Source organism: Mercenaria mercenaria, chromosome 6 (assembly GCF_021730395.1).
Source record: "Mercenaria mercenaria strain notata chromosome 6, MADL_Memer_1, whole genome shotgun sequence".
In the NCBI taxonomy this organism is placed as follows: Eukaryota; Metazoa; Mollusca; class Bivalvia; order Venerida; family Veneridae; genus Mercenaria; species Mercenaria mercenaria.
In genome coordinates, this window is record NC_069366.1 from 28766795 (window position 1) to 28791141 (window position 24347).

The 24347-nt window shown below is 34.9% G+C and overlaps 1 protein-coding gene across 9 annotated transcripts in view; it reads right to left on the reverse strand.

The window, feature by feature from the left end:
- The window catches only part of LOC123549315 (adenylate cyclase type 2-like), a 200322-nt gene that overhangs the window by 47604 nt on the left and 128371 nt on the right, over positions 1-24347 (reverse strand). For 8 of the 9 annotated variants that reach the window (XM_053545483.1, XM_053545484.1, XM_053545490.1 and 5 more), the window contains 9 exons: positions 19326-19682; positions 17265-17414; positions 15985-16121; positions 14175-14286; positions 6417-6544; positions 5226-5384; positions 4542-4680; positions 3508-3537; positions 1295-1441 (listed from right to left, as the gene is read on the reverse strand). In XM_053545483.1, coding sequence (XP_053401458.1) covers positions 1295-1441; positions 3508-3537; positions 4542-4680; positions 5226-5384; positions 6417-6544; positions 14175-14286; positions 15985-16121; positions 17265-17414; positions 19326-19682 — 1359 coding nt within the window. The remainder of the gene's footprint in view (positions 1-1294; positions 1442-3507; positions 3538-4541; positions 4681-5225; positions 5385-6416; positions 6545-14174; positions 14287-15984; positions 16122-17264; positions 17415-19325; positions 19683-24347) is intronic. The other variant, XM_053545486.1, reaches the window with a different exon arrangement.

Here is a 24347-nt window from a genome sequence, read left to right on the forward strand (position 1 = left end):
TAAATATTTTGTCTAACAAAAAAAAATAAAAATTTCTATATATGAGCCATGCCATGAGAAAACCAACATAGTGGGTTTGTGACCAGCATGGATCCAGACCAGCCTGCGCATCCGCGCAGTCTGGTCAGGATCCATGCTGTTCGCTAATAGTTTCTCCAATTCCAATAGGCTAAGCGAACAGCATGGAGCCTGACCAGACTGCGCGGATGCGCAGGCTGGTCTGGATCCATGCTGGTCGCATACCCACTATGTTGGTTTTCTCATGGCACGGCTCATATACATTCCTTATATTATGCTCAAAAAAGCAAACTTTTCTTGAACCAGCCATTTTTATGGTATTGTGGTATAAACTAAAATACGAAGAAGCAAGACATGCAGGGATGCATGATCAAATTCTTTTTTAATGGGTGACTGAATTAAAACCATGCTAAAAAAAAAAGAATAAAAAACAAAAGCTGTAGAAAGGATAGTTTGCTTGACTATTCAACAATGTTTACCAAGATATTATTATATTAAATACATGTCAGAAATGTAAAGAGATTTTGTGAGTGGGGTTTGGAAGGAGGGAGACAGGAGCAGGTGTAAGAAACAAACAAGGTGTAAGCTATTGTGTGGACTTTAAAAAATACTTTTTTTGGATTTTGACATTATCAGGAAGTCTGAGGAATGTAAGAAAAACATGTTTGTGGAAGGATGGATGGTTCTGGACATGTGTGTGTGGAGTGGGCTTTGAGGCATAGAGTCCATGTAATGTAAGAAACAGAATGAGACACAAGTTAGTAGGGATGTTAAAAATATTTTACTAGTAACTGTGTAAGGGTTGTTGGGTCCAGAAGGGTGTTGAATGAGGGCAGGGAGGTGTATGAGGGAATATTATGAAATATGCTAGTTTCAGAAACATAATTATTTTCTTTTTTTCTTTTGTAACTGGTGTATATGGATTGTGTAATGGATGTGCATGGGGGTAGGGGGTAGGGGTTAGAAACAGAGGCAAGGTACTAAGAAATATTATGAGATGTTTCTGAAAATGAGAAGCTTGCCATAAAACTGTTACAACATTTGACCAAAGTGACCTTGGCCCTTAATGATTTGTATCACATGTCTGTACCTAACAATGACTAGCTGTTATATGAAGTTTGATGATAATAGGGGCAGTAGTTAAGAAGATATAGCGAAACTTAAAAGCTTGGCATGAAATTTTAACCTGAATGCAAAGGCAATGCCAATGCCAGGTCGAGTACAATCCCGCTCCTTATTCTATAAATAGTCAAGCTAAAAATGGTTATCAACTTACCGTAACACTAAGGAGTTTTGTGGCCATGTTGCTCACTTGAAGATTTGAGAATGGTTTATCAATGCCCCAGCTTTCCAAATATTGAGACACACGGACAGATGCTCGAGTATTGCTCTGAAAACGGGACCGGATTGGCTTTCCTTCCATCTGAAAGTTGAATGAAATGATTCATTTTAATACAAAACTAAATAAATGTTTCTTCAGATTATACAACGCTACCAAGCTTGCTAGAATTAAGGTCTAAATTATATGCTATTCAAATCACACATATTTTTGCTCGACAGGTTTTGTTTATCATATCAAATATCATTATTCTTTGTTTCATCCTGGCATGCATGAAGCTTATTCGTCACCTTAGATTTCTTTCTCATCTGCTCACAACTTCTCAACATAAAACAGGACAAATGACTTCAATTATTAAATCTTTGGTCAAAAGAACTTTGTTAAAAATTGCTTTCCAATCAAAGCTCTTGTTTACTATGAGAAAGTCATGCAAATGTTGTTTATATTCATCTGATAAATGATTTTGTCTATTTTGTACTTGATGAAAATAATTTTTTAAAATTTGAACAAAGTAATGACTCCGTAATGAAGATCCTATATATGTATAACACTACATGAAAATGTAAAACGTGCGCTCATGCTTTTATAACCCCTAGCCTCCCAGCGGCAAGTGATTCTGCCTTTGCGACCAGTGCAGACCAAGATCAGCCTGCTCATTCGTGCAGTCTGATCATGGTCTGCACTGTTTGCCATTCAGTCAGTATTTTTTTAGTAAGCACCCAGTTAATGGTACTGTCCAAATTTGACGACGGACCAGTCCATTTTAGAAATTTAGCAGGCTAAAGGATAAGGATATAACTGTCAGCAACTGACTGTAAATTTTCTATAATAAATTATTAAGGAAGATTTTGACAAAAAAGGATGTAGACAAACATCAGGAGAAGACAGGGACCTGTTTGACAATGATAATTATTATCGTATATAAATACATGCAGGAAGCACAGGAATCATGTCAGGAGGAAAATTTATGTAAATATTACACATAAATTACATAAATGAGAGGAAAATCACGACAGCAACAATTATATCTGTCCTAGTTAGGTAATGAAAATGTATATTTTGTGCATAACTTTTATTAAGTAGGTAATATCATTTTACTGCCACAGATTTAACCTTATATTTTATTCGGTTTTGAAAATGCGTATGGTGCCACACTGCATACTAAGATTATATCACTCTTGTGCATTGATTTTAGCACTTGAGAACTATTTTTAGAAAATTTAGTGGACAATGGCTAATGCCTAGAAAGAAGAATATATACTAGATTACTTATACAAAAATATAGGTTTCCTTCATCTTACAGATCTTCCTGCAGATTTTTATTTTCTTATTGTTATAATCTGATTCACAACGCACTTATCTAGATAAGGTTAACCAATAGTAATTCTAATATTTTTTAGTTATATTATCTCCCTTTATTAAATATCATACCTGTAATCTAAAAATAGAAATGGCTACTGATCTAAAAATAGATGACTAGGACATGAAAAAGGCAACAATATGCAAACTAGCCATGGAAACTCCACCAGTAGTTTTAGAGGAGTAGTCAAGATAAACTTTTGTGCAGGCAGACAGACAAAAGAAATAAAGCTATTATTTCAGTTTTCTTAATATCCTGTCATGCGCAGTAAGTAAAAAAGTAACAATGTAGTTACTAATTTTGATGCACTGAGAAATATATGCATGCATTAATTAATTGGTATGGAAAACTTTGATCATGGGTTTGAAAGTTCTGAATCGCGTATTTCAGCAAAATGTATGCTATGTTAATGTTTTAGAATAGTTATAATCCATTTATTACTGTGTACAGGAATTACACAGTGGTTTTTGTTATCAAATATAATAAAGACATCAGAAAATTGATTGATACTGTAAACATTATGCTTTGCATTTTAAATCATAAGTTTATAATCTGGTAAAGACAGATGTTGTTCATGGCAACCTTGATAAAAATAGAGAAATGAAAGTATATGAAAAGACAGATAATCAAATAATGCAGAAATTTTTTCATCAGCATAAGATGCTTTGTCATAGAAAAGAGTCATTTATGTACAATCTGCTGTAACAGTCTGTTCCGTTCTGCTCTTTTACATGCTATTAAGAGATACTTCACAAAAACTAGATAAAAGAACTGATTTTGGAGAGCTCACCTCTTCTACATTGATAGTAACTTTCTTTTTCTAAAAATAATAGAATAATATACAGTTCATGAAATTATAAATTTCACCGACTACAGGCAGGGTGCACTCACATTTATACTAATTTTAAGATATCATTCACAAAGGATTACACTTTACATCTACCCCTTTTAACCCTTACCATGCTGGACATGATTGATTCTGCTTTTGCAACCAGTGTAGATCATGATCAGCCTGCACATCCCTGCAGTCTGATCATGATCTGCACTGTATGCCATTCAGTCAGTATCATTTTCTTAAGCACCCCTTTTACAAGTTAATGGTACTGTCCAAACTGAAAAATGGACAAGTTCATTATAGAAATTTGGCAGGGTAAGGGTTAAGTTAAGAGATAAAACCAATACTATTTTGAAAACAAGTCTTTTTTTCCACCAATTATACGAAAAATCTAATGAACTGCATGCAGGACACAAGACCTTCATTTCACTGACCACAAAATGATTTAATTTACATAAAGCTGCAAAAATACATAAGTGATGTCATCAGATGACTGCCAATCTTGTCAACAAATTGCTTGTAACTTCATTTCCACAAAGACCACCAAAAACTTATATAACATTTTTCAACCCTATCCATCCTCTCTCCACCATTCCCTAAATATATCTTTACTTCAGATAGCTACAAGAAAAGCATAAATTCTATCTGCAGAGAATAATCTTGGAAGATTTTTGGTGAATATGTACTAAACACAATTTTCTTTTTTTTTTGCATGCTGTGAACTTGGCTTTATTTGCAAGGAATTAATATTCCCTGATTTTGTGTCTGTTCATCATTTCACAAAAATTTGTCCTTGCACAGTTTTCAAACAGCTTTATCCTTGCATCATTAGACTACAGCAAAATTTTGGTCACCTAAAAATATCAGGTATTATGGTATATGTCTGAATCTGTAGACAGACTCTGAAAGCTACAATCTAGCGGCAATTCAAACTGACCTTAACCCAATGTCAAATTTATCAAAGACAATCCCTCAAATGTATCCCTTACCCTTTTCTCAACTGGAACTATCAGAAATGTGGTTATGTCCCTGCTGTTCAATAAGGAGTCACGTTTGTACCCATCACCAGGTTCCACTTGAAATTCCTCGTGGAGATATGAAAGAGTTGCTTTGGAGATATGAACACGTCTAAAAATAAAAGAAAATGGTTTTGTATGGACTTTACTATTTTTATTCTCAATCCTTCCAGTATAACACCAGACAGAAGATACAAATACAGTGCAACCTCTGTAGAGCAACACCCTTTGGGAGATACAAATATTGACTGTTATGTAGAGGTTGTTGTTCTGGAGAGGTAAATTTGATAGTATATTTTAGCTTAGGGAAATTTTGATAATGTTGTTATAGAGAGTTTCTTGCTTAAGAGAGGGCCACTCTGGAGAGGTTGTACTGTAGTTAAAATCTGACTGCAGAGAGTACCTTCCTGTGTATTGGGCTTAATGCCAAATCATAAATGTACCAGCAATCTGTTTAACAAATAACATTCCCTTTTTTTTAAATTATTCAACAACAAAATCAAAATTAAAATTAATTATGTTCAGAAATATTCACTTAACTCTGTCTTCAGAAATAGTGCAATTGCATGACTTCATTCTCAGAATGATCTTCAAACTCATTTTTACAACCTTGAGCACTGACTTTTAAAGACAAAAAGGCAACAGACTGATATTTACCCAGGAACCCCTCCTGACTCCATGTGATTAGCAATGGTGACATCGTCTGACCAGACATCAAACTGCCACTTCTTGAGGCCCAGCACACCACACAGTACAGTCCCTGAGTGCACTCCAATTCTCATGTCAACCTCTACCCCAGTAGCTTCCCTAACATTCCTGCAATACGGATTAACAATATGAGCCACACCATGAGAAAACCAACATAGTGGCTTTGCGACCAGCATGGATCCAGACCAGCCTGCGCATCCGCGCAGTCTGGTTAGAATCCATGTAGTTCACTAACAGTTTCTCTAATTGCAAAAGGCTTTGAAAGCGAACAGCATGGATCCTGACCAGACTGCGCTGATGCGCAGGCTGATCTGGATCCATGCTGGTCGCAAAGCCACTATGTTGGTTTTCTCATGGCGCGGCTCATATAACATCAGAAAAGAAGCATGTTGCAATTGGTTCTATCCTTTAACCTTAGCCTGCAAATTTCTAAAATGAACTGATTCATTGAATCTGGGCAGTACCATTTATTATTCAAAGGGGTGTTCACTTGAAATTTTACGACTGAACAGCAAACAGTGCAGACCATGATCTTGGTCTGCACTGGTCGCAAAGGCAGAATCACTTGCCGCCAGCTGCTTTTAAAAAGGTTTAAGCAACCTCTGACTCATATCCAAACATTCAAGCACATAAAAACGACATTCTAATTCAGACTGAATTACTTATATTTATCTCTATGCTTGCAATTAATTCTCTATTCACAATTTAAACTAATCTTTAATTATTGAATCTACTATAAGAATTTAACATTTACAAATAAAGACATCATTATACAAGAGGAAGTCACATGTTTAGAATCTTCGAACTGTTCTTAATAAGAAGCTACCATAGATACCCATGTATAATGAGCATCCGTGTATAAAACGCATCCAATACTTTTTTGGGGGTAAATTTTGAGGTAGATTGAAAATGAAGTAGAGTTTACATTGACACTGGTAATACATTTTACCTCCACAGCAGACGGCGTAATTGATCTCATTATAATATAATATAGCTTTCTAATTCATAATTATAAACGTATAAATAATAACAAATAAGCATATGCATAATGCATTGCACTTCAAAGAAAGACAAACATTTCAATTGCATTTCACAAGCTGCAAACTACAGTCAATGAAATGGGGGTAAAGCAAAAGTTACCTAATTGCCTCTATCATTTTGAGACCCATTTTGACACAGTTGACGGCATGTTTCTCTGTCTCTGTTGGCAAACCAGAAACACAATAGTAACAATCACCCAAAATCTTGATCCTCATACAGTTGTTCTTCTGCAACAGATAAACAATAACATAACATTCACACTAATCAACACTGGCAGAAAGAGAAGAGTTTGAAATCCTTGCAAATATTAATTATTATTAACTTGTCTTAATTATAGTAGCACTGGTGCAATATTAAAGAGACCATTGCCTAAATTACAGTAACACTGTTGCAATAGGTAGCACTTGCCTTAATTAACTTGCCTTGTTGGTATAATACTGGTGCAACAGGAGTAACTTGCCAGGGTTAGTGTAAAGCAGCATTGGTGCAAAAGGAGGCAATTGCCTAAATTATAGTATCACTGATTAACAGGTATCACTTGCTTACACTAAAGTAACACTGGTGCAACATAAGGCAATTGTCTAAGTAAAAGTAACATTGGTGCAATAGGAGTCTCCTGAGTAAAGTAACCCTAAAGTAATACTGGTGCAATAGGAGATGATTGCCTATGTTATAGTGACACTGATGCAATAGGTGGCAATTGCCTCAAATATAGTAACACTGATGCAATAGGAGGCAATTGCCTCAAATATAGTAACACTGATCAATAGGAGTCACATGATTACACTGAGGTAACACTGGTGCAACATGAGTAAAGTAACACTGGTGTAAGCAATTGCCTAAGTTAGAGTAACAATGGTGCATTAGGAGGCAATTGCCTCAAATATATTAACACTGATAAGGAGGAGTCCCTTGCTTACATTAAAATAACACTGGTGCAACATGAGGCAATTGTCTAAATTAAAGTAACACTGCTTTAGTAACACTGGTACAATAGGAGGCAATTGCCTAACTTATAGTAACACTGGTGCAATAGGAGACAGTTGCCTAAGTTATAGTAACACTGGTGCAATAGGAGACAGTTGCCTAACTTTACTGGTGCAATAGAAGACAGTTGCCTAACTTATAGTAACACTGGTGCAGCAGGAGGTAATTGCCTAAATTAAAGTTACACTGGTACAATAGGAGGCAATTGCCTAACATATAGTAACACTGGTACAATAGGAGGCAATTGCCTAACTTATAGTAACACTGGTGCAATAGGAGACAGTTGCCTAAGTTATAGTAACACTGGTGCAATAGGAGACAGTTGCCTAAGTTATAGTAACACTGGTGCAATAGGAGACAGTTGCCTAAGTTATAGTAACACTGGTGCAATAGGAGACAGTTGCCTAACTTTACTGGTGCAATAGGAGACAGTTGCCTAACTTATAGTAACACTGGTGCAGCAGGAGGTAATTGCCTAAATTAAAGTTACACTGGTACAATAGGAGGCAACTGCCTAACATATAGTAACACTGGTACAATCGGTGGCAATTGCCTAACTTATAGTAACACTGGTGCAATAGGAGACAGTTGCCTAAGTTATAGTAACACTGGTGCAATAGGAGACAGTTGCCTAACTTCACTGGTGCAATAGGAGACAGTTGCCTAACTTATAGTACCACTGGTGCAGCAGGAGGTAACTGCCTAAATTAAAGTTACACTGGTACAATAGGAGGCAATTGCCTAACATATAGTAACACTGGTACAATAGGTGGCAACTGCCTAACTTATGGTAACACTGGTGCAATAGGAGGCAACTGCCTCACTTATAGTAACACTGGTGCAATAGGAGGCAACTGCCTAACTTATAGTAACACTGGTGCAACAAGAGGCAACTGCCTAACTTATAGTAACACTGGTGTAACAGGAATATTTAGTGTATAACTGTCATGAACTTCTTATTTTATTATGCCTTGTAAAAACTATTACACAACTTTAAAATCATTGTTTGCAATGTTCATCTGGGTTACTGGACCTTTGAATATCTTTAATGTAATGGATCCATACTTTGTGTTTGATTACATATTCCCTGTATGTAACTTTGGCATTAACCAATTTTTATGGGCAGAAATGTGTTAAATAAGCTAAGTTTATAGCAAAATAACTCTGAGATAGCAAAGGAGAATACATAATTGCAAGTAAATTGCCAGCTGTCTTTTTTGGGTTACACTGCTTTTAAACACAGGCATTAGGCCCGTATCTAGAAATATGTGATGGGGTGGCACCAGTCCAGAACAGAGGTGTTAGAAATGAGACAGCTTGAAATAGTGGGGTTAAGTGATCTCCCCCAGAAAATTTTCGAAATACAGGTATGAAATAGTGGCCTCTGGTGCATTTTTTGGGTCAAAATTTTGAACTATGGGACGGGGGTTTCCCTCATTTTAGGAGGTCAAGGGGCTCTCCCCTGGAATAACTTAAAATAAAGGTATGAAATGGTGGCCCTTGGTACATTTTGAGTGTAACTTTGATGAGTATAGGTCACTTCTCAGCCAAATGGTGGGGTGGGGGTGGGGAGACCCCTCAGCCTGGCTCTGGATCTGGGCCTTGGCAACTATCTTAATTTTATATTTGTCTTGGTATTAGTTTTGCACTGGTTACAAAGCTCTATTGTATTTAACACATGAGACAGACAATATTTGATGTCTCATTAAACATGTTCATAACATTATGTTCTTAAAGCTGTAAAAACAGATGTTAACATGTCTGGACACAAGCCATTAAACATGTATGTAATGTACATATGGTTGTTATGTCTGGAAAGGTTATATCACACCTGCTTAAAATGTCCTCAAAGGTCAAGGACAGTTTTAAAGGGGCATGTCTCCATAATCAAGATTTATAAAACAAATATATTCATCATGAATTAGTCTTTAAGCATTAAGTTGATATTTCACGAGTTTGGCTAAATTCCTTCCTTTAACATCGCATTTCCACTGTGTGACAAGTTAATGATTTCTAGGAGCTTTTCTATATATTTCTAATATAGAGCATTTTACTCTTAATTATTTCATTTATATTTTCTATTATTAGAGAATAAAGGCAATTTCTAAATTCTGATAATTTCACATATGAAGGTATGTCTCTTTAAAGCAAAATCACAATGTAAGATAAAACTAATATCAAAGTACTAACATTACTCTAGTATCTAAGTACATTACTCTGGGAAAAACTCTAATATCAAAGTACTGGCATTACTCTGGCATCAAAGACCCAGCATTACTCAAGAACCAAAATACCATATGAATATTAACTTCATGATATTAAATCAGCATCAAGGTACTAGCATTACACCAGTATCAAAGTACTAGTGATTACACCAGTATCAAAGTACTAGCATTACACCAGTATCAAAGTACTAGTGATTGCACCAGTATCAAAGCAGTAGCATTACACCAGTATCAAAGTATTAGCATTACACCAGTATCCAAGTACTAGTAATTACACCAGTATCAAAGTACTGGCATTACACCAGTATCAAAGTACTAGCATTACACCAGTATCAAAGCAGTAGCATTACTTCAGTATCAAAGCAGTAGCATTACACCAGTATCAAAGTATTAGCATTACACCAGTATCCAAGTACTAGTGATTACACCAGTATCAAAGTACTAGCATTACACCAGTATCAAAGCAGTAGCATTACACCAGTATCAAAGCAGTAGCATTACATCAGCATCAAAGTACTAGCATTACACCAGTAATAAAGTACTAGTGATTACACCAGTATCAAAGTACTAGCATTACACCAGTATCAAAGTACTAGCATTACACCAGTATCAAAGTACTAGCATTACACCAGTATCAAAGTACTAGTGATTACACCAGTATCAAAGTACTAGCATTACACCAGTATCAAAGTACTAGCATTACACCAGTATCAAAGTAGTAGCATTACACCAGTATCAAAGTACTAGCATTACACCAGTATCAAAGTAGTAGCATTACACCAGTATCAAAGCAGTAGCATTACATCAGCATCAAAGTACTAGCATTACACCAGTATCAAAGTACTAGCATTACACCAGTACCAAAGTACTAGCATTACACCAGTATCAAAGTACTAGTGACTACACCAGTATCAAAGTACTAGCATTACACCAGTATCAAAGTACTAGCATTACACCAGTATCAAAGTACTAGCATTACACCAGTATCAAAGTACTAGCATTACACCAGTACCAAAGTACTAGCATTACATCAGTATCAAAGTACTAGCATTACACCAGTATCAAAGCAGTAGCATTACACCAGTATCAAAGCAGTAGCATTATATCAGCATCAAAGTACTAGCATTATTACACCAGTACCAAAGTACTAGCATTACACCAGTATCAAAGTACTAGCATTACACCAGTATCAAAGTACTAGCATTACACCAGTACCAAAGTACTAGCATTACACCAGTACCAAAGTACTAGCATTACACCAGTATCAAAGTACTAGCATTACACCAGTATCAAAGTACTAGCATTACACCAGTACCAAAGTACTTGCATTACACCAGTATCTAGTACTAGCATTGTGCCAGTAATAAAGTACCTGCCTTTTACCAGTATCAAGGTACTAGCCTTATACCAGTATCAAAGTACTACCATAACACCAGTATCAGATACTGTGCCAGTATCAAAGCAGTAACATTACACCAGTATCAAAGTACAAACTTACTCTAGTATCAAAGTACTAGAGCATAGTATCAAAGTACTAGAGCATAGTATCAAAGCACTAGAGCATTACCCCAGTATCAAAGTAATTGTGTTACTTTTACGTTTTGTATTCATTTTTAGACCAAGCTTCAAAAATGCTGATGTACTGTTATTTGTATATAAATCACAGACTGACATTTTCTAAGAATCGGATTACATAACTGATAGGATAATATTTCTATATTATGATGTAATGTAACCGTTAATTACCAGCATGATTGATCAGTTCAGATTTTTCTACAGAAATGAAATGTTTTACGACAGTGATCTCATGAGTTACTAGATGACTGGATATTTTAGAGTTACTAGATAACTGGATATTTTAGAGTTACTAGATGACTGGATATTTTAGAGTTACTAGATAACTGGATATTTTAGAGTTACTAGATGACTGGATATTTTAGAGTTACTAGATAACTGGATATTTTAGAGTTACTAGATGACTGGATATTTTAGAGTTACTAGATGACTGGATATTTTAGAAGAGTTACTAGATAACTGGATATTTTAGAGTTACTAGATAACTGGATATTTTAGAGTTACTAGATGACTGGATATTTTAGAGTTACTAGATAACTGGATATTTTAGAGTTACTAGATGACTGGATATTTTAGAGTTACTAGATGACTGGATATTTTAGAGTTACTAGATGACTGGATATTTTAGAGTTACTAGATGACTGGATATTTTAGAGTTACTAGATGACTGGATATTTTAGAGTTACTAGATGACTGGATATTTTAGAGTTACTAGATAACTGGATATTTTAGAGATTTTAGTTTCACTTGATAAGACATTCAACTAAACCTATTTATTTTTACATTTACTTTTAAAACAGCTACATTTGGAGCCTGTATGCTCAATTGTTTTGTTTTTTTTTGCTTTTTCAACTGTATTCTAGTGATCTAATTATGGTGATAGGTTTACCTTATGTACCATGAAAGTGACTGGCATCTCCCCTACATAAATCAGAGGTGGAGCCTGAATGACCTAAGGCACATTGTCTACCCTGAAAATAACTTCCAACTTCTCTACATGAATCAGAGGTGGAGCACAAATGACTTGATGCACACTGTCTACTTTGATAGTAACTGGCAACTCTGCTTAATAAAGTGAGGTGGAGCCTGAATGACCTTTGGCACATTGTCTACTTTGAAAGTAACTAGCAACTTTACTACATGAATCAACGAGGTGGAGCATAAATGATCTTTAGGCACACTGTCTACTCTGAAAGTAACTAGCGACTTCCCTACATGAATCAAAGAGGTGGAGCATAAATGACCTTTGGGACATTGTCTACTCTAAAAGTAACAAGCAACTTCCCTACATGAATCAAAGAGGTAGAGCATAAATGACCTTTGGGACATTGTCTACTCTGAAAGTAACTAGCAACATGAATTAAAGAGGTGGAGCATAAATGACCTTTGGGATATTGTCTACTCTGAAAGTAACTAGCAACTTCCCTATATGAATTAAAGAGGTGGAGCATAAATGACCTTTGGGGCATTGTCTACTTTGAAAGTAACTGGCAACTTCCCTACATGAATCAAAGAGGTGGAGCATAAATGACCTTTGGGATGTTGTCTACTCTGAAAGTAACTAGCAAATTTCCTATATGAATCAAAGAGGTGAAGCATGAATGATCTTAGGCACACTGTCTACTTTGAAAGTAACTAGAAACTTCCCTACGTGAATCAGAGAGGTGGAGTATGAATGATCTTAGGCACACTGTCTACTCTGATAATAACTGGCAACTTTCCTACATGAATCAGAGGTGGAGCATATTGTCTTCCTTGAATCATCAAACATACCAAAAACCTCACCACTGATTCAAACCTAAAACCTCCTCACTTGTGCTTACAGCTTTGTCCCACTGAGCTAACCAGGTCAGGCACATATTAAAGGATTCCGGAGATCTAAATCAGATTCTCCTCACCAGGATTTGACCCCACACTTTCACAATGGGGGTGAGAAGGTCTCCACCTACACCATGGTATTGACTTGTTAGTAGAAATGTGACAAATCTGTAACCTGTGTTTAGTTTTAGATAAAAGTTACGTAAGACAAAATTCAAGTCAAATACAATCTGTATTACTAATAGTATTATACAAACAACTACATCTGCAGCAGTAAGCATTGTCATATAATGAGTTTTTTCTTCCCTAACAGCATTAATCAATACAATCTTGTATAGGCTGGACATTAAATGACTTTGCATTTTGTACGCTAATAAACAGTACCTTATTGCTACACATAACTTTCCTCTCATTTTTCCATTCATATTTTAATTCAAGGGAGGTAGGTAAACATATTTTTTTATATTTGAAACAGAGATAACACCTGCAATACTTTATACTTTGTTAACCGATAAATCATTCAAAATAAAAATTATTTAATAAATTCCATCCATGAAAAATAAGGCTCAAGTTACTGTTTTCATGAATGAGTAGATGCTAAATTTAAGTTGATAGCTCCAGTGTTACAAAAGTAAGTTTGAAGAACAGTCTAAGAATGCTGCCTTGCCATTGGTCAATTTCTACCCTGTGTTCAAAATCAACCAATCAGATGCTTGAGTTGTGAGACTGGTTCCTAACTCAGTTTTACAATTTTGGGCCTAGTCTAGATTGCCAATGGTGAATTTCAGAACTGTACTCTAAAATGGTAAGATCAGTGATTAGAGACTGGTTCCCTTACTTATATCCTGCATAACACCATTCTAGTGAATATAAAACACATTTTGCAACAATGTGGGAACCAGAAACTTCAGAGACACTTTTATTTTTGCAATACAGTACTTTCCCCACCAGCTTAGCTTAGAGAGAGGTCTACAGATCGAGGAGTTGTGAGTTCAATCCTCGGGCGAGGCAAATGTTCTCTGTGATGGTTTGATAGAAGACATTGTGTCTGAAATCATTCACCCTCCATCTGTGATTCATGTGGTGATGTTGGCAGCTACTCATGGAGAACAGGTCTGTGCGGGTACATAATTCAGGAACACTGGTTAGGTTAACTGCCTCCCATTTTATAACTGAAATACTGTTGAAAAATGGCGATTAACCCAAAACAAACCATCAGAAAGTGGACACTTAACAAAACTGAAATACAAACCTCTGCTAGTTGATCAAATCTCCCAAACAGTTCATTCAACATTTTGACAAGCTCCTGAGCTGTACACTCTGCAGCAAGTGGGGTGAAGTTCACAATATCTGCATACAGTATACTGAAAGAAAACAACAAAGCTCTAGTATCATTTAGTAGTTTATATAAATTTATTTTAGCTCAATTGATGAATGCTTGAAGCTTATTTGAATCACTACTGGTACACCAGTAGGGCTCGAATTTACGACCCCTGGGATGAGGGGCTGGCACCTAAACCACTAGACCACCACTCCCCTTCTAATATTCTAGTATCATATACAATGTTTTTCATTCCGATGACATCTCCTTGGCAGTACAATATTGAAAACTGAACAAATTTACATAGTTTTTTTTTTGTTCATAAAATATACAAATATATATATATATATATGAGTAATGTGCTGTGCATATTTATGATTTTTCAAAATAATGTCTATGTGATTTTTATCATGTAATCTCAAGTAAACATTAATAAAATAGTAATAATGTCACTTCATGCAGGTATAATTCTGATTCAGTCACTGACAAATAACCTTAATCAATACATTGACATGTAACATAAAAGCATGGTAGGCCAATTAACATGGAGACTGTCAAAGGTAACCTTCCTTAAAGGTCCAATACTAAGGAAAGTGAACATTTTAATTTCTTTTAAAAAGCACAGAAACTATTTCATTTTATTGGAAAATGAAATTGGTATGTAGAAATTCGAAATAAATCGCAGTATATGTACAATTATTTTTCTATGAAGTATGAAGAAAGTTAAAAAGACCTGGGGGGTCATTCTGTCGATTCATTGAAATTTCAACATAATACACATACATTTCTTTGAGTTCCAAAGACCTTCTGTAAATTTTGACCTGCCAATCTTCATTATTTAGTGTCTTGCAGAAGTCTATGCACTGGCTATGAAAAAAATTGCCAACTCACTTTCCCTTAGTAATTGACCTTTAAAATGATGGAATGTCTGTTAATTAATTTATTAAATGTCAATAAATTAACTATATGGCATTACCATCAAATTTAAAGTATAACATGTTATATGACAACTTCAAACAATCAATTTAACTGATGACATGATCTGATGACATGAACTCGGTCATTTTACCACACATACCTTTAGTTTAAATTTACAGGGAATGTACGGTAAATGCTTCAGACAGTCCTTCAGCAACTTACCTGACATTAGTACTTTTAATGTCAGTCAACTACCAACATAGTCATTTTACAGGACATAACTTTTGTTTGGTATAGACAATCAGCTTACAACTTACCTGCCATTAGTGCATTTAATGTCAATTAACTACTACTAACATCATTTTACCTGACAGAACTTTGATTTAAATTTAATATAATATCTTTTAATGTCAAGCAATTACTTCAGACAGTCATTCAGAACATTAACTTGACATAAGTACATTTAATTTCAATTAACAACTCAAATTTATCATTTTACATGACATAATTTCAGTCTGAAATTAACATAACATCTTGGAATGGCAGGTAAAGACAGTCACACCTACCGGACATTGCTACGGTGTTTGGAATGTCAGGTAAATACAGTCATTTTAGTTTAAAATTAACATAACATCTTGGAATGGCAGATTTTTTAAAGACAGTCACACCTACCCGACATTGCTATGGTGTTTGGAATGTCAGGTAAATACAGTCATTTCACACACTTACCTGACATTACTATGTGTTTTATGGTACAGCTTTAGTTTGTAATTGTCATAAAATCTTGGAATGCTGGGTAAAGGCAGTTAATTGGCACACTTACCTGACATTACTATGGTGTTTAACATAGAGATCATGAAATGGTGTAATCTTTGGAATTTTGCTCATCATCTTCTTGGTGAGATCTTCTTTCATAGAGTTCATTAAATCTTTGGGTATACAACTTGTCAGTAACTCCTCCTGTCAATCAAAAAATATCTTTACAGAACTACAGTATAGTGAAACACTGATAGCATGGATATCTATATAGAACAAAAGTCTGTAGAAAAATACAAGGATCATGACTACTAGTAGCTTGATAGTATGGTGGAATGAATTTTGCCCTTTTGTTCTAGTCTGTTGGCACTCCTCAGAATGACAATAATTGAGCCACGCCATGAGAAAACCACCAAAGTGGGTTTGCGACCAGCATGCTGTTCGCTTTTAAAGCCTATTGGAAATGGAGAAACTGTTAGCGAACAGCATGGATCCTGAACAGACTGCGCGGATGCGCAGGCTGGTCAGGATCCATGCTGGTCGCAAACCCACTATGTTGGTTTTCTCATGGCACAGCTCATATAGTGTGCCAATAAATACCTTACTGGCATGGCTTATTTGTAGCTCTGATGTGTATGACTGTGTGTTTGAAGGGTGCCAACATGTCAGAATGATAAATAAGCATGTTGATATGGCAGATAAAGGTATTTGTTGTTCTGGTTCAGTCGCCAAAACAACAACTGTAAATTTGGCATATTGGCGTGTTGGAATACACCAGAATGATATGGCACTGATCAGCCACCATATGATAAGAGTTCTGTCATGCACATGTATATACAGTCAAACCTGTATATGACTGAAAGCCAAAATGAGGTCTCCATGTGCAAATGATCTTTGTTCACAGGTTAAGATGAACTGAAAATATTTAATTTTGTAATGAAACTAGTAGTTTATACAGTAACACCTTAAAGACCTGCTCAAGTCCTACCTTTTAACCTTAAATTATCGCTGAAAAAGCATGAAAATCCTGACTATGAACAGTGACGCCTGTCAAAATAAAGTCTATTTTGTATAAAATTCTATATAAAATACATGGTTTTGCATGCTAAAGTGTGGCGCGTGGCCGTTAACTGTTTCCTATTGTAATCATGGGTTGCATACACACAATAGAATTTGAATAGCCGTGGAGCAGGGCTTTAACTGTTATAGCCTCAAAAATTATAAATCTAGGTTATAGGCATGGTATTTTCTTTAAAAAAAAATATAACCGTAAAAATATTCGCTTACGAGTGAGCTATTAGGATCAAAAGTTAACTAACTGATAAAGAATCTAAATTGTCTCTTTACCTGTTCCTTTTTCTCTTTTTCAAGTTTGACCATGGACTCAATAGATTTCCTTGCCTCTAGGAATGTATGTCTGTGAGTAATGTCTGTTAAATACTTATGGTAAATTCCAATCAAATTTGCACCAGTTAAAAGCACAAAGTTGGACAACAGCTGAAAAACAAGAAAATTTATTGAACTGTAGCAAGGTCTTTTTTATATAAAGCCATTTTTTCAATTAAAATCTATTTAATTATTTCTATTTTCACATACCATTTAAAGGTGGTTAATCATGTTTTGGTCAAGTAATGGATTTCTTTGAAATTTCAATAACTCATCAACTATTTGACAGCTTCTAAGTCGAATAGGGGCCATAACTTGGTATTACTTAATTACAAATGATAACAAATGTAATTATGGCAAGATAACAACTTGCATGCAAAACTTCAACCAAATTTTCTGAATGAACTACAGCTATCACTGAAGGTGATGAATGTACCCCCTGCATGCACTGACACAGTACATTGCAATTTGATGCACACAAGATTGCATAATTATGTTGACTGTATGTATATATGGACTGTATGTATACAGTATAGTAACAAAAAACAAAGTCCCATAACTATGCAGAATATTTATCTAAAAGAATGTAGCATGCACCATGCACAACTAGGGTTGGTACTGATCACTTGTGTGGAGTTTCATTAAATTGTGTGCAAGAGTTTGGAAGATTAGGTGCGCACAAGATTGCATATGCAGACTGTATGTACATAGTATGTTAACAAGAAACAAAGTCCCATAACTCTGCAATTTTTGTTGTTGAAAGAACCTAACATGCCCCCTGCACAACTTCTGTTGTTACTGATCATTTGTGTGAAGTTTCATTAAATTATGTCAAGGGGATGAGGAGAGATGGTGCGCACAAGATTGTGTCTATGTTTATAGTACAGTAACAAAAAACAAAGTCCCGTAACTCTGCAAATTTTTTTTCTGAAAGAACCTAACATGCCCCATGCACAACTACTGTTGTTACTGATCACTTGTGTGAAGTTTCATTAAATTGTGTCAAGGGGATGAGGAGAGATGGTGCGCACAAGATTGTGTCTACAGACAGACAGATAGATGGACAGACAGACAAACCAGTGTACCCCCCTTACAACTTTGCTGTCGGGGGGGTACAAAAATGGCCAAAAAACCAAGAGTTATCTAACTTGGTTATATCAGGAGCTCTGATGACTGGGAAGCACTTTTACTTAAATGTCATTGTTTTGTGTCTATAAATTTCTACCAATACTTTGTGCCAGTTTAAATTCAAAATTTATTATTATAAACATGTTGTTCTTCGAAAAATGACGAAATTTAAGAAAGATGAACTTAAGTTTTACTTTTCAATCAATAAAATCATCAGATTTGTCACTGATTCTACTTGATAACCTACTGTGATGTGCAATGAATATACCATATGACAGGTTCAACAAGAGTGAATTTTTGATCTGTATCACTGATACTTGACTAATAACCAAAACAGGAAAACCCATGTATATATTTCATTATTTGTATGAACATTACAATATCAGAGTATCTGTATATTATCTGTATGTATAATTTTGATTATTTTATGCTGTGCTTACTGAGCTAAAAGTACACCCGTGGAAGTGAATAAGAACATTTTTTTTGCTCTAAGACTCTCAGAATGGACAAGATGTTTTTCGTCCCGCTTAAACAGTATATACTTAATGTAGAAAATGCAGATTTATAATACCTGTGAAAATCTATTTCGTAAATTTATAAAAACAAAGACCTTTAAGAACAGCAAAATATAACCATGTAGTTTCTCTTGCGATGTGGTACTCAATTTTTGTCCCATTACACTATTACCTATTTTGAATGTCAAATATTTGGCTTGATTTACTAATTTGATTTTCAAACTGATAGGACTTTTTTAAACACTGCCTTACACTGACCTTTTTCATATGTTCAATTTTTGACTCAATCATGAACAGCTTTCTGACACCCCATCAAAATCAAAAATATAACTGAAAAATGTTACCTTTAATAAAACAATATAATATTATATTTGCTTACCTGGAAGACTAGATTATCTCTGTTCAAATCTGATAAAAATCCTGCCATAAGTAACTGTATTGTCATACTTATTACACCAAAAACCACTGAAATTTTCTTTGGCAATGGTAACATTGTATATAGCACTATTATCACAAAAAACACAGCGGGTAAATCGTCACTAGATGACGTCTTTTGCATCACACCCATATATGTATTTATAATGAGTAACATATCCACCCATATTCCCGCGGAGATAACACTCGGAGCTTTCTTGTAGAATTTCCGTACAATGACTAGGGGAAAGAAGAGGCCTGTTATTAGGAGGCCGGCACATAGAACAATAAACGCAGCTTCTGGCGATCCATCTCTAACAACCTGAAATGTACGAAAAATTGTCTCAGTTTTTCAGAACTTTTCCGTGCAACAGAAATATTATAGATACAACTCGAAAGTGTCTTGATACCTGAGTCCAACATCTGAAGAACAAACAAAAACGTGACTTGATTTAAGGTAATGTATCATAACAAAGACTGATAATGTCCGTTCGATTTCATTTACTCCGTATGTGATTTTGGCATCTTTCGGTTGTTACGGAAACTGCTGCTTGTATGAGTTACATTTACAGCAGAAGAATGCTAAAATAACGGCCAAGAATAAGAAATTGTGCAGAAACTAATGACTGACATTACGGGTTCACTACCTAAATCTAATTTTTGTTTTTGTTTTTGCTGGCACAATTGTAGGTCATATAGGGACTTTCCAGCTTTTCAGAGTGGAGGTGGAGGAAGATCCCAGGTGCCCCTCCAGGTATTATTTTATCAAGGGCCGGTACCTTGGTTAAACCACTGACTCTCCGTATGCCAGCTGGATGACTTCCTCACATGAAGATTACAATGCCCCAAATGAGGCTCGAACCCACATCGGTGAGACTTTAACCTAAGGTGATACCATAAAAAAGAACAAATTCAGAAGAACAGTAAAAGCAAAGACCTAATACATAAGAAAAGGCCCTAAAATTTTCAATGATAGAACTTACATTAAATAAAGTCAAGAAATAATTTCCAAGTCCTTGAAATAACCAAAAATGATTTCACAAATGTGAAGTTTATGATACTTTTGTTAATATCATAACAGAAGTTTTAATTTTTAATTTAAGTTGTGATCACAAAGAATGACAACTCTTGCCTTGGGCAGTACTTATAAGTCGAGATCATTAGTTTACATTCCTTGCCATTACACAATTGGAGTGGAAAATGAAAACTGTTTAAGACAAATCATACTTTTTGCACAAAAATCATTAAGGATTTTCATGTGTTGATTAACCCTCAAGAATGGTTGCCTATGATTCATGTCAACTTACATATGTAATAAATTAACTTTTACAACATAATAAAACGAAGTACCAGTAGTAAATAATAGTGCAGATAATACAGTTTTTGCATTGTACAAAATGTCACAATAGATCCACTTTTGTAATACAGAACACCTGGTAGGATTAGTAAAGGTGCAATTATATTGATCTCTATTTCCTATGCCTATAATACAAAAACAACCTGATAAGCTGCAATGACTTAAAGACCTTCTCCAGTCCTACCTTTTAACCTTAAAATGTCACTGAAAAAGCATGTAAATCCTGACTATGAACAGTGACGCCTGTCAAAATAGAGTCTATTTTATATAAAATTCTATAAAAAATACTTGTGGATTTGCGTGCTAAAGTGTGGCGTGTGGCCATTAACAGTTACCTCTTGTAATCATGGGTTGCATACACACAATAGAATTTGAAGAGTCACGGAGCTGGGCTTAAATATCAGGAGTTCTGAAGGATGACAATGGAGAGAATGATGCAAGATAAAATAGCAGAATGGAAACAGCACTTGTTGCAGTCTTATAAGAACTGCAAATACAACTGAAACTAGGTTTCACAAATTCCAAGGGATTGCCAGCGCTTTACTTCGACTTAAAATGATACCTTGTGTATGTGTTTTTGGGACAGGATTTGAAAATGTTTTAAAGCTAAAATGCATGGCCTGTTTTAGTGACATAATTAAGTACAGTACGACTTCAGGACAGATAAAGCTAGAATGGACTGCCTTTTAAATGGGTGCCAAAAAACCAACTTTAATAATAATGTTAAGTGTATACAGTTTCCTTGATAAATGAAATCATACATAATATTAATGTTTTAAGAGAGTGTCAGTGGAGCAGATTGATATAAACATTTTTATAATCTGATATGGGTGACCAAAATATTTTTAGGGTCTCAATACTTACACCTAATGATAACGTGATTCCTGTGCATAAAGCAAGGATACATCTTTTTAATGAACCAGTAATTCATATTGGTGAGTACATAATTTAGCGAGTGTTTATTTTCATTGTAACTGCTAAATATGTATATGGCAAAATAGCAATGTGATACCAGTCGCTAATCATATAATTGTTTTGTACAAGTTCAAATCCTCCTGAAGATTTTTTTAAATCATACTTTATTGTTGTTATCGTATGTATAATTATCCCTTATATGTAACACATTTCAATTTATATGTTTAATAGTGTTTTTACATTCGCATTTAACAAATCTGTTTAACAGTATTTCCCAGAAACTTACCCTGTTGAAAATTTCATGAGCTTTTCATGAAATGTTCATGAATTATTTCATGAATGAAGTCATGAACTGAAAATGGAACTCTTTTCTGTTCATGAACAGATCACGAACACAATTTAGGATTTTGTTCATGAACAAATTCCATAATGTGTTCATGCACAGTTCATAAACTGGAAAGTCCCATTTTCAGTTCATGAACAGTTCATGAGCTTTTCAGTGAAAATTTCATGAATAATTCATGAAACTTTCAAGTTACCTGTTGCAAAGGCACTAAATACCACCCTGTCGAAAAAATTCATGAACCTCAGATCTTAGCAGGGGCTACAAACAACTCTTTTTTTTTTTGGAAACTACAATTATTTAGCAGTGACCATCTAAGCCAATGGCATATCCTATGAAATCTGAAAACTGTAGGTCAAAGTGTTGTTCAGTTAGTGGCCAGAAACTTTTTTTTTTTAGTCTCAGTCACTGTAACAATGACATTTTACACCCTAAACAAATGACATGAGTAAGACAGTAAACTCTTCATGAACTTTTCATGAATAACTGTTCATGAACACACTTTATGAACAGTTCATGAAAGTACATGAAATCATGAACATTATCTCGACTGGGTGGTAAGAGTACTAGAAATATCTAGATTTTGACAATTTTACAAAAATGTTTCCTATGTTTTATTTATAAATCTATTTATAGTTTTAGCCCGCCCGCTTAGCTCAGTAGGTAAGAGCGTTGGTCTACGGATCGCGGGGTCACGAGTTCGATCCTCGGGCGGGGCGTATGTTCTCCGTGACTATTTGATAAATGACATTGTGTCTGAAATCATTAGTCCTCCACCTCTGATAATTCATGTGGGGAAGTTGGCAGTTACTTGCGGAGAACAGGTTTGTACTGGTACAGAATCCAGGAACACTGGTTAGGTTAACTGCCCGCCATTACATGACTGAAATACTGTTGAAAAACGGCGTTAAAACCAAAACAAAACAAACAAAAAACAAATTTATAGTTTTGTAAACATCTTGTTATCCGTCTGAAAAATACTAATAAACTTTGATAATGTGGCAGGTGAGTCCAATAAGTCCAGGGGTGTTCAAAGATAATCCTTCATAGATCTATTGTGCAGCAAATATTGGATTTACCTGTATTGGAAAATAAACAATGTCGACTGTATTGAGGTCAACTGCCACATTATCAAAGTATATTAGTTGCGTTTTCCAATATCACATTATATACTAATAAGCTTTGATAATGTGGCAGTTGAGCCCAATAAGTCCAGGTGTGTTCAAAGATAATCCGTCAGAGGTCTATTGTAAAGCAATTATTGGATTTACCTGTATTGGAAAATAAACAGTGTCAACTGTATTGAGGTCAACTGCCACATTATCAAAGTTTATTAGTATAAATATATGTATACACTGCTTTCATCAAATGACACATTATCCTGAATGAATAATAGTCTAGTAATTTATGATTACTTAACTGTTTTTGCTCACTTATACAGATGAATGCTTTCTTATCACCTTAACGATTTATGAAATATTGTCATCTTAGGAGTGCAGTTTAATTTACAGTGTGATTACCAGCTATTCATATATTATCAACACTCCCCTCAACAGTTTTGGTTTATATTTTCAAAGGGACCAGTTTGTCTACTTAAATAAATTTTGTATCACATCCCACACAACTAACAGAAGAAGATGCTACAGTGTTCCGTTTGGACCATCAATATTTTTATATTTGAATCCCATACCTGGAAAGTCGAAATCACGAAACAAGTAATGATGATGAAAGTTGAAAACAAGATGGTGGATGTCAAAATCACGATGGTGAAATCTTGAAACTACGGTGGTGAAAGTCGAAATCATGAAGCCCTGATGATCAAAACTCGTTATCATATTGTGGTTTCGTGTTTTCATCATCTTGCTTTCAACTTTTGTCACTTTGTTTATTTAATTTTGCTCAATAAAATAAGTTATATCATATCAGCATTCAGAAAAATCAGCAGTAATCAGGGAGTATTTATATGTATTTAAATAATAATAGCAGAAAATCAGTGCTACCCAGGGCGTATCTGAAGTAAAATGAAAACAGACCGGTTCTTATTTGTTTATGAATAAATCACAACCCTAAATAGAAGTATAAGATTCTCAAAAGCAAATAACCTTTTTATCTTCCTTCAGATGCACAGCCAGAGCAAATTACATATCCTTTTTTAATATATATAATCATGGCATCTGTTTCATGTCATTTGAAAATAGGAAAAAACTTCCTTGTAAATAATCAAATACTTGATGTATAAAAGTTCAATTGACAGGATGTCAGTATCAAGAATAGTTGTACAAGCTATTTTTGCAGTGAAACTAGAAACATCTTATTAATTCTGCCTTTGATGTAGCTGAAATATCATTAGAATGTCTAATTAGAGAAGATAT